Source organism: Bos indicus x Bos taurus, chromosome 11 (genome assembly GCF_003369695.1).
Source record: "Bos indicus x Bos taurus breed Angus x Brahman F1 hybrid chromosome 11, Bos_hybrid_MaternalHap_v2.0, whole genome shotgun sequence".
NCBI classification, from domain to species: Eukaryota; Metazoa; Chordata; class Mammalia; order Artiodactyla; family Bovidae; genus Bos; species Bos indicus x Bos taurus.
The window spans coordinates 35873830-35890331 of record NC_040086.1 but is presented as its reverse complement, the minus strand read 5'-3'; the positions used below and the strand labels follow the sequence as shown (position 1 = coordinate 35890331).

The 16502-nt window shown below is 43.4% G+C and overlaps 1 protein-coding gene and 1 pseudogene across 1 annotated transcript; both read left to right on the top strand.

Annotated features, from left to right (window-relative positions):
- The first annotated feature begins 667 nt into the window (after positions 1–667).
- LOC113900731 (D-aminoacyl-tRNA deacylase 2) lies at positions 668–1352 on the top strand. The gene has a single exon (XM_027554394.1). The coding sequence runs from the start codon at positions 735–737 to the stop codon at positions 1239–1241; it is 507 nt and encodes a 168-aa protein (XP_027410195.1). The 5' UTR covers positions 668–734; the 3' UTR covers positions 1242–1352.
- A 13030-nt stretch (positions 1353–14382) lies between these two features.
- On the top strand, positions 14383–14959 carry LOC113900812 (annotated as a pseudogene).
- The last annotated feature ends 1543 nt before the right edge of the window (positions 14960–16502 follow it).

The following is a 16502-nucleotide window of genomic DNA, read 5'->3' as shown; positions in this document are numbered from 1 at the left end:
TCAACAGGGAAGGGAGAGAGGGGGGAGAGGTTTCCAGAACCTGAGACGCTTTACCTTTATTACAAACCCATGCTTGGCTTCATGGTGGCACCCGGGAAAGTTGCAGTGGCTCAGAGGGGATGCCACACATGCAGCCTGTGAGGTGGGACTCGAGGCACCAGGAGTCTAATAGAAGCAGAGGGCCACCATATCTCCAGGGACCACAGCGGGCTTGCTCAGTGAGGATGACAGGATAGCCAAGATAAGCTAAATGTCAGTTCCCGCCTCTGTTTATTTTCGAGGATCACACATTGCCAATAATGTCTTAGTGAATTTCCCCCTGGCCTGGCAAGGTGGAGATTGGGAGTCAGAATGAAATTGATTAAAACAAATGAAAGAAATGTGTATTTCTTGCAAGTCCAAGATTTCATATCCACTGAGCTTATAATTCTTTTTGCATCTCAGAAATGAAGATGACATTTCCCCTTGTCACATGGAGGAGATATAGTTACTCTGAAGGTGGAAGTGGAAATGATAAGGACTGTAAGTTCTGTGAGGGCAGGGATCTAATCTGTAAGTCTTCAGTAAGCAGGTATTGAATATGTGATAAGTGAATAAATAAACCAAATATAAACAGTTATTTTTGCTTGACAGGTGTAGGTAGAAAAACTGGGAGAGAGACCCTCCCTGAGCGTAGAGGGCTGGCCTGTGCGGCGCGAGGCCGGAACCTGTGGGATATCCACGCAGCTTGAGCTATGGCTGACAGTGGCAGAACGCCTCAGGCCCGGGCTCTCCTGCAGCAGTGCCTGCATGCCCGGCTGCAAGTACGCCCGGCCGAGGGGGACGTCGAGGCCGAATGGGTGGAGGTTCAAAGAGGATTAGTGATCTACGTGTGCTTTTTCAAGGGAGCTGATAAAGAACTTCTTCCCAAAATGGTTAATACACTGTTAAATGTGAAATTAAGTGAAACAGAAAATGGCAAGCACGTCTCTATATTGGATCTACCTGGCAACATTCTTATCATCCCTCAAGCCACCCTTGGGGGTAGAGTAAAAGGAAGAAGCATGCAGTATCACTGTAACTCTGGAAAAGAAGAGGGATTAGAACTTTATTCCCAATTTGTGAATCTCTGTAAAAAAGAATTAGCTGCTAATAGCAAGTGTGCTGAAGCTGGGGTTGTTGTGAAACACGGTACTTACGGCAATAGGCAGGTGTTAAAGCTCGACACCAATGGACCGTACACACACCTAATTGAGTTTTGAAAGTTTCGACAGCCGTAATTAGATTCCCTAGCCCCTTCTTCTGGAGAAGGCAATGGCACCCCACTCCAGTACTCTTGCCTGGAAAATCCCATGGACAGAGGAGCCTGGTGGGCTGCAGTCCATGTGGTCCTAAGAGTAGGACACGACTGAGCGACTTCCCTTTCACTTTTCACTTTCATGCATTGGAGAAGGAAATGGCAACCCACTCCAGTGTTCTTGCCTGGAGAATCCAGGGGACGGGGGAGCCTGGTGGGCTTCCGTCAATGGGGTTGCACAGAGTCGGACACGACTGAAGCAACTTAGCAGCAGCAGCAGCAGCCCCTTCTTCTTGAGTACACGAATCTGCAGCATTTTTAGATAAGAAAATCCTGGGTTCCATCCACAACTCTGCAGCCTCCTAATTAGATGACCTTGCCAGTCACCTAACTGTGGATCTCAGTTACCTTCCATCCCACTTTCCCCTACACTGACACTCAGAAACTTGAAATATCCTCTCTTCACTTTATGGTCATTGATAAGAACATGGAAGTGTTCCTAGAGAGTTGTATTTAAGCTTTTTGCTGTGAAGCATTTTGTACAATCAAGAAAAATATATTTCTTATGCCCTCAAATATATGTGGTACGTAATAAAAATCACTATTTGTGTTAAAACTAGGTAAAACCCAGCACAAACCAATTATAATTTTGTCAAATTTGTTTTAATATTTCAGATTTCCATATTTTGAATAAAAGAATATGCATTTACTATTCTTCTAATACTATGAAAATGTAATGCAGAAATGTTATTGTGCATTTTAATATTACTTTCCAAGAATATCCAAGTGCTTTAAGTTAAGAATCTTTAGTTGATATAGGAACAGGGGATGGGGGACTAAAAGTCGTTTTTGTTTAATATTCTTGGTTAATATTCTGTTTCTCAGTTTTTTACCAAAACAGTGTGTGTCATATTGTTTGTCTTTGGTTTTTAAAAGTTACTGTTTAATTAAATTAGTGTTCATAATTTTTTTAGGAAGTTCTTTTCTTGTTGATTTAGATTGCTATATAATAGGAATAAAAAGGGAAGCTTTCTGCTGGAATTACTTGAAAACAAGTTGATTTGTTTATTTCTGTTTTATTGACTTAGTGATTTGGACCCAGTGTCATTTTTTCTTTTAGTGTATTTTTGTGTCTTCCCCTCTCAAAATTTATATGTTGAAGTCTCCCAAGTCTCCTAATGGTATTTGCAGATGGGGCCTTTGGAAGGTAATCAGGGTTAATAGATCATGAGAGTGGGTGTCCTCATCATGGGATTAGTGTCCTCATAAGAAGAAACACCAAAGATTTTACTCACCCTTTCTCTTCCGGCCATGTGAAGATTCAGTGAGAAGGGGGCCTTTTACAAACGAGGAAGAGAACCTTTACCAGAAACTGACCATGCTGGTGCCCCGATCTTGAACTTCTAACCTGCAGAACTATAAGAAAATAAATTTCTGTTGTTTAAAAAAAAAAAAAACTGGGAGATGTACTGGCTCATTCTTCATGTGAGGTGGCATCACCCTCTATTTCTGTGGCCACTTTAGTCCTGATTACTTTCAGCTCACACACCCCACAGACGACCACCACAGTGGACCACCCAGAGGCTGGAGAATGTCCTCTGTGGTCCGCCTAATAACAGTCTGCCCTGACACTGGAGAGTCAGAGTCGGGGAAGGCAGACACATGCAGTGGCCTTTCTTTAGCCTTGCTGACTTGTCATCAGGCCTATTGCCTAATTTCCCTTAGGCTGCTCCAGGTTCTTTTTAGATACATGATCTAGGAGTTACACACCTGCCTGATCAATAACCCCAGGTATCAGAAGAAGTCATATCCTATCCCAAGCCCCTCACCAGCGACACAGCCTGTTTTGGGCTCAGCGCCTCTGTAGCTGGCACAGAAGCAGCCTTTTATTTCTTGTTGACCGCTCCCATTTTCCAACTTCATGGTGCAGAAAGCCCTGATTCAAGCCATTTTCCCTATTAACACTACCTGTGCATGAATGCCTCATTGCTTTCCAAATGTCAAACTCTAATAGAATAATAGGCTTTAACCTAGAGCAGACAGCAAGGCTGATCAGGTGTTAAAGAAGGATTATTAATGAAAATGAGAAAAACAACATATTTAAGAGACAGAGTCAAACGAAGAGAACAGTGGGATGGCAGTTTCCTACTGCTCGAGGGAAGCAGCTGTGAAGGCACAGCGTCTGCTTTCACAACAGCCATGGGCATGCTCTGTCTCGGGGAGTAATGAAGATTGCACCTTTCATCACAGGGGGGCAGCAAATTTCCTGAACATTAGCTCCTTGCTTCTCACTGAGTCCCTGAGACAGATGTCACAGAGGGTGGGGAGAGATGCTGGCAGGAAGCTGTGTTCTGGAACTACCAAGAATGTGGGCTTGAAAAGTGAAGTGGAAAGTCGGAGTGATTGCAAGTTGCTCTGGGACCAAAAAGGCCCAGAACAGACTGAGGACCATGAGAGCAGAGCTGAGCAGAAAAAGCCCCACTTCAGTGCTGAAAGCAAGGATAAGTGAGTTTGTCTGACACGCTTTCCGGGGGTGGGTATCTAAGGAAAATTCCTTCATTTAAGGAAAGTTCGCTCCTTCTGGTCCTGGTTTTACTGGGACAAGAGTAGCTGTTCTTCCTCCCTCAGGTAGTGGCCATGACTCAGTAATTCATGTGATAAAAGTGCCCTCAGATTGAATTGTAGATTTTATCCGTTAACATTTATTTAACGGTTTACTTAGTACTTTTGCACTGTGATGTGGGAGACACTATGTTTCAGGCAAAGATACGTGAACAAGTCTTTTGAATCTACATGATGACACGGTTGGACAGGCAATGCCCTGCCCTACAAGATGACTCAGTTTTCTATCTGGGGAAATAGGTGAATGGTGACAAATCTCCATTTAAAGAGCAATTTAAATTTAGAATTATGAGACTTCAGAGGAAGAAGAGCTCACTTCTGGCTTGAGAGCCTAATGGAAAGCTGCCCTTGGAAATAGGGGTCAGGAAAGCTAAGACTCAAGACTGGGCAGATAGGGTGGAGGTGGCATTCAGAAATAAGGATGAGAACAACATGGAATGGAAAAGGCCAAGTGATGTTCAGAGAGTGGAGGGTATCCCACGTGTGTGGAGTGAAGGGTGCATGTGGGGTGGGTGTAAGATGAAGCTGGAGTGTGAAGAAACAGCGTGAGAATGAGGGTCAGAGAAGCCAGGCAGAGAAGTGGAAAAAGGCCCCATTTGAAGCTAATGGGACCTTTGTCAAAGGAGTCTTTTCAGTGACTTGATTTTGTTGGATGGTATAGGGTGGATTAAAGCAAAGAAAGATGGGAAAGCACTGTTAGGAGATTCCTGGAATAATCCAGATGTGATATATAAGAGCTGGACTAGGTTGATGATAAGGAAATGAAAAGTGAAAGTGAAAGTGAAATTCACTCAGTCATGTCTCACTCTTTGCAACCCCATGGACTATACAGTCCATGAAATTCTCCAGGTCAGAATAACTGGAGTGGGTAGCCTATCCTTTCTCCAGGGGGATCTTCCCAACCCAGGGATTGAACCCAGGTCTCCCACATTGCAGGCTGAGCCACTAGGAAAGCCCACTTTTGAAAAGAAAGGAAAAAAGGCAAGAAGTTGAAAGAAAGAAAACTCATTAGGTACCATTGGATATAATGATCCAAGGAGAGAAGAAGGTCAAGAATAGGAAGGAGAGGGGTTAGGAATAAGCCTGAAGACAGGAGCTGGAGTGGGACTCAGAAGGGTCTTGAGGCCATCCTGTAGTGCCAGGCTTCATTCATTAGGTATGTGGAACATGTGAACATTCAAGTAAGATGAAGATGGGATCCACTTTGTGTTTTAGGAGGATTTCTGTCTAGGCTGGAGTTCAGAAAACCTGGTGGCAGAGAGAACTGTCAAAGATTTTATAATCTATTGTTCAGATAAAAAATTATGGGATATGATCAAGGATAACAGAAAAGGAGTTATTTTTAAATTAGAATGTAGAGGGGAAGAGAGAGAGGTACTGAAGATGACTCAGTTTTCTATCTGGGGAAATAGGTGAATGGTGACATCTATTACTGGAAACCAGGGAAACAGGCAAGGAACGGCTTTGTGGAGGGTGGTGAGTGGTTCAGCTTTGGACAGGCTGAGTAGGAAGCAATATTAGGACATAGAGGTAAAGATATTTGCAAAGTAGTTGGAAATAAAAACCAAGAGCTTACTAGAGAGACATAGGAAATGAAAATGGATTTGTGAGTGAGCTGCAGAGGTGTGTAAGTTGCAGCAGAACTTAGAATATAATAATTGGATCAAGGATGGGCTCCTGGGTTAACTTCAACCATTATGAAGCATTTTATAGTCTTGGTAGAGTTCTAATAGCTGCTATATCTTTTGGTCATTAGAGCTCTGACAGGTAGGTGGTCAGAGTTGCATTATAGGCTGAGAGTTTTGGCAGGGCAATCACAAAGATGGGGAGACCCAGTGGCTTGTTATCCTATTTTGTGGAGAAAATTTGTCCGTTTTTATTTATTATTTCTTTATTGCTAATGGGTCTTTGGAGGAAACATTCTCCTCTCTACTCTTTGAGCTGAACTTTTTATCTGAACAGATCACCAGGAGAAAATTTTCTTTTAGAAGACAAAGGGCCATGAAGTGGATAAGATATATGTTGTATTAGTCAGGAATGATTTCAGCAGCAGGTAACTTAAAGAGGTTAAAAAAAATAGCAATTTGTGTTTCTTATATAATGAGAAATCTGAATAGGTGTTGGTTCAGTGGTTCAGTGATGTTGGCTCTACTGTTTCTAACTTTCTTGGCTTTTACCTTGTGGTTGTTAAGTGGTTTCCATACTCTTGAGTATGAGGTCCACCTTCAAGGCAGGAGAAAGGAAGGGTGATACCTATACTGATTTATTTTTAATCAAGAAAGCAGAAACCTAACCATAAACGCTATAGAATGCTCTTACTTTTTGTTGCTCAAAACTGTGTCATGCCTTCACTTCGAGCTTCTCAGTGTTTAGAAAAGTGAGTCTTTCATTTTCCAGCCTCTATACTAGAGCCAGGCAAGAACTAAGGAACTGGGAAATGACGTTTGGTTGGCCAACCATATCACCTATCATGCTGCTTTGTCTCTAGCACAGTGTTTACTATGATTGTAAGAACTGCAACCATAAAAACAACAGAGCAGTGAAAATACCCCTGGTTATTTTATAGCATGTTTCACTTAAATTTTTTTTTCAATGACATGTTCCAAAAATGTCATTCTTTCCTTACAATTCTAGGAGGCTGGTATTCTTTGATAGAGGTGGAAATTGAGTCCAGGTGTGGCCGGATGGCTTGCCTGTGTCCTCAAGTTGGTTGGTAGCAGAACTGGAAGGATCTGATTCTGGTCACCTGCCCATGGGAGCAGTGCAAAATTGATCAGAACAAAGACCTCAAGTCTCCTGACCACCCCCATCCCAAAGCACTCGCCATTGAACCACAAGGCCTTTTGTCCAAATGCTTATTATTCCGAGTTCTGATTTCTTCATATCTTTACAGATGGGTTAAAATTTGTGCTTGGAGTTTCAGGATGTCCTTCGGGGCTTCCCACACTGTCCTTGGTCATAGATATGTATGGACAGTAAGAGGCTGGAGAAACACTGCTGAGTCCTTTTCCTCTTTGTGATTATAATTTTCCCTCCTACTTTCCCTTATGGCTGAATAGAAGTAGGTTGAGAGACAAAAAGGACTTTATTAATCATAAAATATAATAAAGTATCTAGGAAACTTGAAAAGTAGGAATTGTAAATAAACAGCAACAAAAAGCACACATATAACTATAACCCAACTGCTGGTCACCCAGATGTCCTGAGATTCTCCAGGAGGCCAGGATCACTCTGCTAATAAGTGAAGTGAAAGTCGCTCAATTGTGTCCAACTCTTTGTGACCCCATGGACTGTGTAGCACACTAGGACCCTCTGTCCATGGAATTCTCCAGGCAAGAAAACTGGAGTGGGTGGCTATTCCCTTCTCCAGGGGATCTTCCTGACCCAAGGATCGAACCCAGTTTTCCTGCATTGCAGGTAAGTTCTTTTTACCATTTGAGCCAATTAAATTGGTCTGCAAACCCCAGACCATGAGTAGTGAGATACTGTCCCTCTTCATATCTCCTGAAATTCCTGCAGGAGGGACATATATTTTTCCAGTGAGCTCCTGTTCTAGTTTTTCTCCTTTTGCTTAATTATTTCAGTTTATGATCTATTTCACCAAAAATGAGTAGGCATATATCAAGCAGTGCTGTACTTGTGCTCAGTCGCTCAGCTGTGTCTGACTCTTGCAACCCCATGGACTGTAGTCTGCCAGGCTCCTCTGTCCATGGGAATTCTCTAGGCAAGATACTGGAGTGGGTTGCCATGCCCTCCTCCCTTCCCAACCCAGAGATTGAACCCAGGTCTCCTGCATTGCAGACAGATTCTTTACCTTCTGAGCCACCAGGGAAGCCCATACCAAACACTGTGTAACCGTATTTTGAATCTTATCACTTTGTGCTGGTTGCTGTTCTAATTCTTTCTTTTTCTCAAAGTATCACCTACATGTGGCTGTGTATGTTTCAGACTTCACAGGTCTGAAGCTTCAGGGTCTTGCTGGGAATTCCCAGAGCTGGGACTAGGCTGAGGTCAGTGCTGCACAACCCTGAAATTTTGCATCCTAGGTGCCTCTCTTACCATACCCTAGTCTGGCTCTGAGGATGACATTCTATCACAGAAAAGCAAACAACTTAGGACTGAGTGATAAACATTTCTGTGCTTTAAATATCCAAGTTGTCCATCTCCAGAGCGATTATCGACTATCTCCTGTGCAGAGTCGGGGCTACCTTTCTTTTGAACCCTCTCTGTGACTCATTCCTTATTATTGTTTAGAATGCTACCCTCCCCTGCCCCCTTCTTTGCCTTATATTTCCCTTTAGCTCTTTGAGCCTGTACCCCCAAACACTTTAGCCTTCATTTGTAAGAGGCTATTGAAAATTCTGGCTAAACAAAGACCTTGTTCTACCTAAGAAGAACTCTGGTGCAATCCTTAACTGCAGACTGTCAGGCTACAGAGAAGTGGCAGATCAACATACCTGGACCAAGTCTCTGAAGGTGATAAAAGTCTGCAATCAGCTGACCACACTCTGAAGGAGACCTTCCCAGTAGGAAGTACGGCTGTGAGGTGGACAAAGTCAAGACCTTGAAGCTGATAAGCCGCGGTGGTGGAACTGGGTACATGCTTGCAACATACAGATCATGTGAATTTGAACCAGTCTCTTAACTGCCTTGAGTCTCAGTTTACTTATCTGGAAATAGTGTGGCGATCATATGAGATAATGCCTATGATGTTGTTTTTTTAAACTACACAGTGCCTGAGAATAGTGTGATTATTATAACAACAATAAAAATGAAGACAAGCTCAGGAACACTTGTTAAAGCAGATTTCTTATTATCTAGACACAGCTCATAGAGCTGGGTGACATGAGGAGCCGGACTGAAGTAAGGTACCAGATGCGATGGGCAGCAAAGCCCTGGACCAGGAGGGGAGCCCAGCAAGTTTTCTGCTCAATGACTTACTGCAGGAGGTCGCCCCTCACAGAGCTCCGCTCTCAGAAGTTTCAATTAGGAAGGGACTGAAGAGGCAAATCCAGTTAATGACTAATTGCTCAAAGTGACAGAAGAATTTTGACCACACTCCTAATAATGACTTAAGAGACAATTTGGTACATGGACAAGGGGGTCGAAGCAGCCTGAGGAAAACACACAAAAACCTCTTCTCTCTTGAGGGTCTGTCTCTCATTCAAGGGTATTTTGAAAGCACCCCTTGATTGGGAGTCTGTTGAGACTTGGCTGCAGAAATAATGTTCAGGACTCCCTCTGCGTCCTGTGTGTGAATTTAATTCTCAATGTCAGCCAGAGAACAGGGTGAAATTCTCTGCAGTATTTAGTGCTAGTGCTGGGAAAATGGTTGCCACTTGGCTCTGTTACTTTCCTTTTATTTATAGGAGGATATCATACATTTTAAAACAAATGCTTTGCCTATTATGACATCTCTTCTTTATTGGCTGATTGAAAACATGGAAAATTATAGCTAAAAATTCTATCCTAGTAGTTCAAATCAGAGGAGCTATATCACAAAAAATTAATGAAGCATATACCATTGTTGGGAGTTAGGGTGGGAACATAGCTTCTTGCATGATGGAGGTATTCTTTAGAACTGCACGTTCAAAGAACAATAGAAATTACTCTCACTTTCCTCTGAGTTGTACAGGAGAGTCTCAGCAAGCAGTGGCTTGCTGAAATGAGGAAGAGATTTTTCCATTGTTCTAGTTTTTTTTCCCAGATGTTTCTAACTAGAAATATCTGGGAAAATTATTTCTGAAATAACAAAACAAGGCACACATCTTATTAATTAATAACCAATGAAAAAATTTAAATGAACAAAAATCCTGAATTAAGACAGTGAGATAAAATATTAACCTTCTAGTTGTCTTAATTCAAAGTTTCTTAACAGTAGTAATTAAATGCTATTTTATTTAATGCAGAATAATTCATTTTCTCATGTCGCTGGGAAAACCTATTGGCCTGTTTGCAATGAAAGGCACTGATGTATGCTCTAAATATTCCCAGGTCCAAATGCAGGAAGGAGGAACATTCCCATTTGTGGTTCAGGACTTAATAAGTGAGGCAAAATTCCTTTATCATTCATGGGGAATTGAAGTGTAAATTTTTAAAAATCACAGTAGCAGAAGAGTCAAATACATTTTCCACGGTCAGCCCTGCTTTATAATTAGGATGCTATACTTCAGTTGCAGTACATTTTCAATAAGTGGGACTGAATTTTAGAGAACTGGTACAATTTATCAGATGATGCTTACAGCTGTGATTCAGTAAAATGTCTGCATGTAGAGGAACTGCAAATACTGCTAGAATCAAGTCCTTGTGACTTAAGAATATTACATCATTTTGACTGTAAATGTTGATATCAGTGGGTTACGATGTCTGTAATTCACTTTAAATACTTCAGCATAGATTGGATAACATTAAGAATGTTTGAATTAGTTTAAGCCACATTTTAAAGGGAACCAGTTGACCTAATCAAAAGTTCATGTTCCAGGAGTGATTTTAATTAAGAATTCATCAGAAAAGCCATACTCCATATGAGGCTACTGGGGCCTTCTGTGATACTTATGATTTGGTCAACTCCAGAGATTGTGCTACTTCCATGTGCATAGAAGGGAATTAGATAACCCTTAAGCATCTAAAAAATGTTAGCTGTTCTAACCTACCAACCTAATGGTTGTATACATTGAATTGGCTCTTCTTAGATGATGGTCACGCTCTTTCTGTGATCCATGATGGTGCTGACCTGTGGTTTGCGCTCAGTGCAGAGTTGTTGAATTAGTGAGTGCATTAATTTTTGCTTGGCACTTTTGTTTTAGGTGAGTTATTTCCTGGGGTCCTGACGTACTTATCATTTAGCTATCAGTGTGAAAATGGAAACTAGGCAGACGTATGGCTTAACAATTATGCAAATTTATACAACTGGTATGTAATATTGTCATAAATTTAGCACTGATGTCCAGTTAAAGTCTGCTTGATATCAGGAGTAGAAAAATGAAACCAACTATTATGAACATTGTTTACAAACTATTTTTATGTCTGACATTGCTTGATTTAGTCAGTATGACTTGGAGGTAAATTTTAATTTTGGAGGCAAGCTAACCTTCATTGTGGATAATCCACTTAAGATAGTTGAGGCAATCAATCACTGGTTGTAACTGGGAAAATGACACTGAATCTGTCCCTCTTTTTTTCTTTTTCAGCTTTTCTTCTCTCTGTTTTCCTCTCTAGCCCTTCCCATTACAACGAATTTTCTTGTTCTAATATCTGTCTTGTCATTTGCAAATTAAGCAAATATTTTAGAAGCCACTCTTCTGTACAAAGCACTGTGCTAGTTGCCTAGGAGGCACAGGGATGAAAAAGGCACAGTCCCTGGCCCCTCGGTCACATGGAAGAAATAAGGGAAAACTTTTTCTTTTGGGGGAAATCATGGGACAATTCATTTGATCTGGACCTTTAAGGACAGGTAGGGGCTTCTTAGATGATGGTAAGAGCTTCCTGGTAGAGAGAAGTGGGTGAATTGAGAATTATAGAGGGGGAATGTTCTGGGTGTGTTTGCATAAAGGTAAATAGTCTAAAGTCAGGTCTCCAGGAGGGGGTGGTGGGTGTCATGTTCATGTATAACTGTCCATGTTTTCAGTCAATAAAGAAGAGATGCCACAGTAGGCAAAGCACTTGTTTTAAAGTGTATTGATATCCTCTCATAAATAAAAGGAAAATAACAGCGCTACGTGGCAACCCAGAACGAGCCCTGAATTCTGCATAGAACTCCACCCTACTCTTTGGCTGACACTGAGAATTAAATCCATGCACAGGGCACAAACAAAGGGAGTCCTGAGAATTATTTCTTTTTTTAAAAAATAATTTGATTATTTATTTATGGCTGTGCTGGGTCTTTGCTGCTTCATGGGCTTTTCTCTAGTTGCAGCAAGCAGAGCCTACTCTGTAGTTGTGGTGTGCAGGCTTCTCATTGCAGTGGCTTCTCTTGTTGCGGAGCACAGGTTCTAGGACACTCAGGCTTCAGTAGTTGCAGTCCCCAGGCTCTAGAGCACAGGCTGTATAGTTGTGGTGCAAGAGCTTAGTTGCTCCTTGGTGTGTGGAATCTTCACCGACCAGGGATTGAACCTGTGTCTCCTGTATTGGCAGGTGGATTCTTAACCACTAAGCCAACAGGGAAGTCCCCTGAACATTATTTCTGCAGCTATGTCTCAACAGACTCCCAGTCAAGGTGTGCTTTCAAAATGCCTTTGAATGAGAGACAGACCCTCAAGAGAGAAGAGGTTTTTGTGTGTTTTCCTTAGGCTGCTTCTACCCCCTTGACCATGTACCGAATGGTCTCTTAATTGATCATTAGGAGTGTGGTTGAAATTTGTCTATCACTTTGAACCATTAGTCATTAATTGGACTTGCCTCTTTAGCCCCTTCCCAATTGATACTCCTGAGAGTGGAGCTCTGTGAAGGGTGACCTCCTATAGCAATTCGTTGAGCAGAAAACATGGTGGGCTTCCCTACTGGAGGAGAGCTTCAGTGCCCACCACACCTCAGGTACCTCACCTCAGTCCAGTTCTATATTTACCGTGTCCATGGGTTTTCTTCTTCCTGTTTATTATGGCTGTGGTCACAAAGATCTGAAAAAGGGCAGTAGAAGATGAACCAGTTGAGATGGGCAGTAGTGGGTGTAATAATGCTCATGCTATGCTGAGGAACTTGAGTTTCAATTTGTAGGTGAAGGGGAGCCAGTGAAGAGTTCTGCTTGCAGGATGGCAGATGCATTGCTGAGGGGACAGTATGAACATGGGAGCCTGCTTGGCGTTGAATCCAGGCTTTACCGCTTACTATGGTGTGACCTTGGCAAGTCACTTAGCCTTCCTGTGCCTTTATAAATAGTACCTCTTCCCTAAGGTTTGCTGTGAATATTAAACAAGATAATACATGCAATGAGGCTTCCCAGGTGGCATGAGTGGTAAAGAATCTGCCTGCCAATGCAGGAGATACAAGAGACCCAGATTTGATCCCTGAGTCGGGAATATCCTCTGCAGAAGGGCATGGCAACCCACTCCAGTATTCTCGCCTAGAGAATCCCATGGATAAAAGAGCCTGGAAGGCCATAGTCCATGGGGCCCCAAAGAATCAGACATGACTGAGCACACACACAGGGATAGACAGGATACATGGAATGAACTAGAATTCTGTCTAGCTCATGAGCGCTTAGTAAATATTAGGATCAACATGCTTTATATACTCATGCATGTTCTTCAGTGGTGTGTATAGACAGGCATAGATGAACACAATTTAGTCCTTGTGATAACATGGGGACAGGCTGGGCCAGGGTTATGTTGCATAACTCCAGGGGCCTCTGAACAAGTAAATGATCTGAGCAGGCCTCGTGCTAAGGCCATTTGGCTCCAAGTCCCCTGCTCTTTCTCTGGCATCACTGTTGCCCTAGCAACAATAAGACCTTCTCTCCTCAATGATAGCTCTAAATATTTCTGAATGATGGCATGTTCTGGCTTTTTTAAAAGATAAATACATTAGGAGACCCTAGGGATTATATCAAAGCAAAGATTTCTTTTCAGCACCTAAGGATGGGTACTAGTCATTCAAAAGTTTTCAAGAGAGGCAAGGGTATGCATATATATATATATCCCCAGCTCCTGTTAAAATTACCTTGAATTTTGGAAGATTTTGTTCACGTTTCGGACCTCCTTTCCCTGAGGTGCTATTCTGGATGGTCAAGTGATGAGCAGGAGGTTTCAAAAGAAAGAATGGTATATTTCGGGTATGCTGCTTAATGATGTTCAAAAGAAGCTATTGTAAGTGATTGGAATGTGAACCCACGGGCAGGGTGCATTTTAATTTCCATTTAAAGTGGGGAGCAAGCCTGTGGGGAGCCAGCCTGACCTCATTTAGCTGGCGAAAGGTAGGTATGTGCATAGCTAATAATGAAAGTCTCTTCCATCTGTAAAGGGCTTTATGCTTTGAAAATGTCTTTGACACACTTCATTATATTTCGATCCTCCCAATAGTTCTAAGGGGGCCAGAATTATTCTCTTTTTGGACACATGGAAAATGAGACTCAGAAAAACGCAGCAATGAGCCCAGTGTCACCAGGTTGTCCACGATCACATGGACACAACTGAAGCTCCAGAGGTCACGTCTGGTGCTGTTTCTCTTACAGTGAATCCACCCATGAGATAAGGTGGAATTCCCCCTTTTAAAGTCAAAATTAAATCATTATTATACCAGATATCACTTCTGACTGCGCTGTGAATTCATGGCCCAGACAAGCAAAACACTTCATTTCTCGGGATCTTAAAATACTCTTTTGAAGGATCTCAGAGGAGCCTAAATTTCCCCCATATATTAAAATTGTGTGATTCGGGCTCTGCATCAGTTAACCAGAGTCTGTGTTGGTTGGGATCCGAGGTTTGGCCAGACAGACTGATCCAGGATTTCTCTGGGGAGAAACTCCACTCCAAGCTTGCTGACAGCCGAGGATGTTGAGCAAGGGGTCCTTGGCCTATGCGTCCCCTGAGAACTTGAGTGCTGGGGGCCCAGGGGCAGCAGCAGTGGTGCTGGTGAGAGCAAAGGCCAGGATGGCACCTTGGAGTGCAGCATCTGCCTGGACACAGCCATGGAGGCCACCATCAGCCTGGGCGGCCTCCTCTTCTCTTGGCCATGTTTACATCAGTGGCTGGAGACAAAACCTAACAGACAGGTGTGTCCCATTGGCAAAGCTGGCCTCAGCAACAACAAAGTCATCCTGTTCCACAGCAGGGGCAGCCCTGGGCGGCAGGCCCCCAGAGAGCAGACCCCTCCTCGCCCTCAAGGCCAGAGGCCAGAGCCGGAGAACAGAGGGGGATTCAAGGGTATGGATTTAGAGATGGTGGCTGCCAGATATATTTTGGAGTTGGGGTCTTTCCCTGTGGCATGTTTGCCACAGCATAGACCATGAACGATGGGTGGCCTCCTGCAGCTGTCCTGGGAATGCCCCAGTATGTGGACAAGCAGTTTCTTTTATGCCCCTTCCTCTTTGCAGCACTGGTGATCATGTTCTGGTTATTGATTGCCTAATGCTGGGCTCCTGGCCCACATCCACAGCAGGGCCTTTGGATTGGTGATACTTCCTTGATGTTTTGCTTCCTGGCTAATCCTGACCTTTGGAAATAGTGGGGTCAGTGACATGTCAAGGAGTCTTGCTTCTCCATCAGAGTTTTGGGACTTAAGACCAATTGAGGACCCTGGAGTATGGCCACAGACCCTGCTGTAATCTCAGGCCTTAGCATTGAGTCGTCCCTTACCAGTTATCCCGTGAAATCCTATTCCAGTGGGCTCAGCAGGTCTTGACTCTGCACAGGGAAGAGGCAGGAGGAGAACTATCAGTACAATTTCACTTGAAGTTAATATTACATAAACAAAGGGATGAACAAAATATGGAAACTTCCTTCCATCTCTTTATCCCTTGGTGAGTGGCCTCTGAAGTCAATTGTTGTTGTTCAGTCACTAAGTCATGTCTGATTCTTTGCAACCCCATGGATTGTAGCACACCCGGCTCCTCTGTCCTTCACCATCTCCCGGAGTTTGCTCAAACTCACGTCTGTTGATTTAGTGATGCCATCCAACCATCTCATCCTCTGTCACCCACTTCTCCTTCTGCCCTCAATCTTTCCCAGCTTCAGAGTCTTCCAATGAGTTGGCCCTTCCCATCAGGTGCCCAAAGGATTGTGGCACTCCTCATACAGAGGTTCCCCTTCCCCCTCCAGAAACAGACAGTGCTGTTCTGTCTTATTTCCTCCTCCTTCTCCTCAGAAGAGATGCAAGAAATTGCTGTCCTGTTAAGATCATAATTACAGCAGCCAGAGCTGGAGTCGAGTCATGAACTCACCAGAGACCTAAAGATCTTTCATTGCTTCTGGGCCATGCTCAGTGTCTTTGGCTCCAGAATTGTTTGAATGACCTCCTGATTTCCTGGCATAGATTATAGCCAAAGACATGTGGTTGCCCATCAGCTTCCCCCCAAAACTGTGCACACCTGCCTCCTGCCTGAGGACACCAATGTAGGTGACTGCCCAGGTCAGAACTGACTGTTAGGAAAGACCTGCTGTCTGGACTTAGGTGGGATTCTGAGCTTGGATGCAGGGACAACTGAGCAAGCAGCCCATCCCCAAGGCTGCAGAAGCTCCTGGTGTATTCCTTTTCCAAAGGAAACTGGGGCCCTTGTCAAGTCATCCCAACAGCATATGGAAGACCACTCTCCTCAGAAGCCAAATTGTCCTTAATGAAGAGGGAGGGACAGGAGAGACCTGCACATAACTCTGATTTTTGTATGGCTCCAAGACCCCCCACATGTGTGCTGAAACCAGAGAAACACACGACTCTAGAGCAGGCAGCCCCTGGTGGTTGGTAAAGCCAGATACAGAGCCTAGGAGCCTTAGCACGAGGATAGAATGTATTCTTCCTGTGGAAATTCTCCCCTGGAAACTTCCATGGAGTTTTTCTTGTCAAACCCTTGATTTGATTTTCAACTTCACAAGCTTGTGGCTTCCCTGGTGGCTCAGATGGTAAAGCATCTGCCTGCAGTGCAGGAGACCCAGGTTCGATTACTGCATTGGGAAGG

What these genes read in the sequence shown, in the direction of transcription:
- LOC113900731 (XM_027554394.1), top strand. Translation starts at nt 735, where the DNA reads ATGGCTGACAGTGGCAGAACGCCTCAGGCCCGGGCTCTCCTGCAGCAG.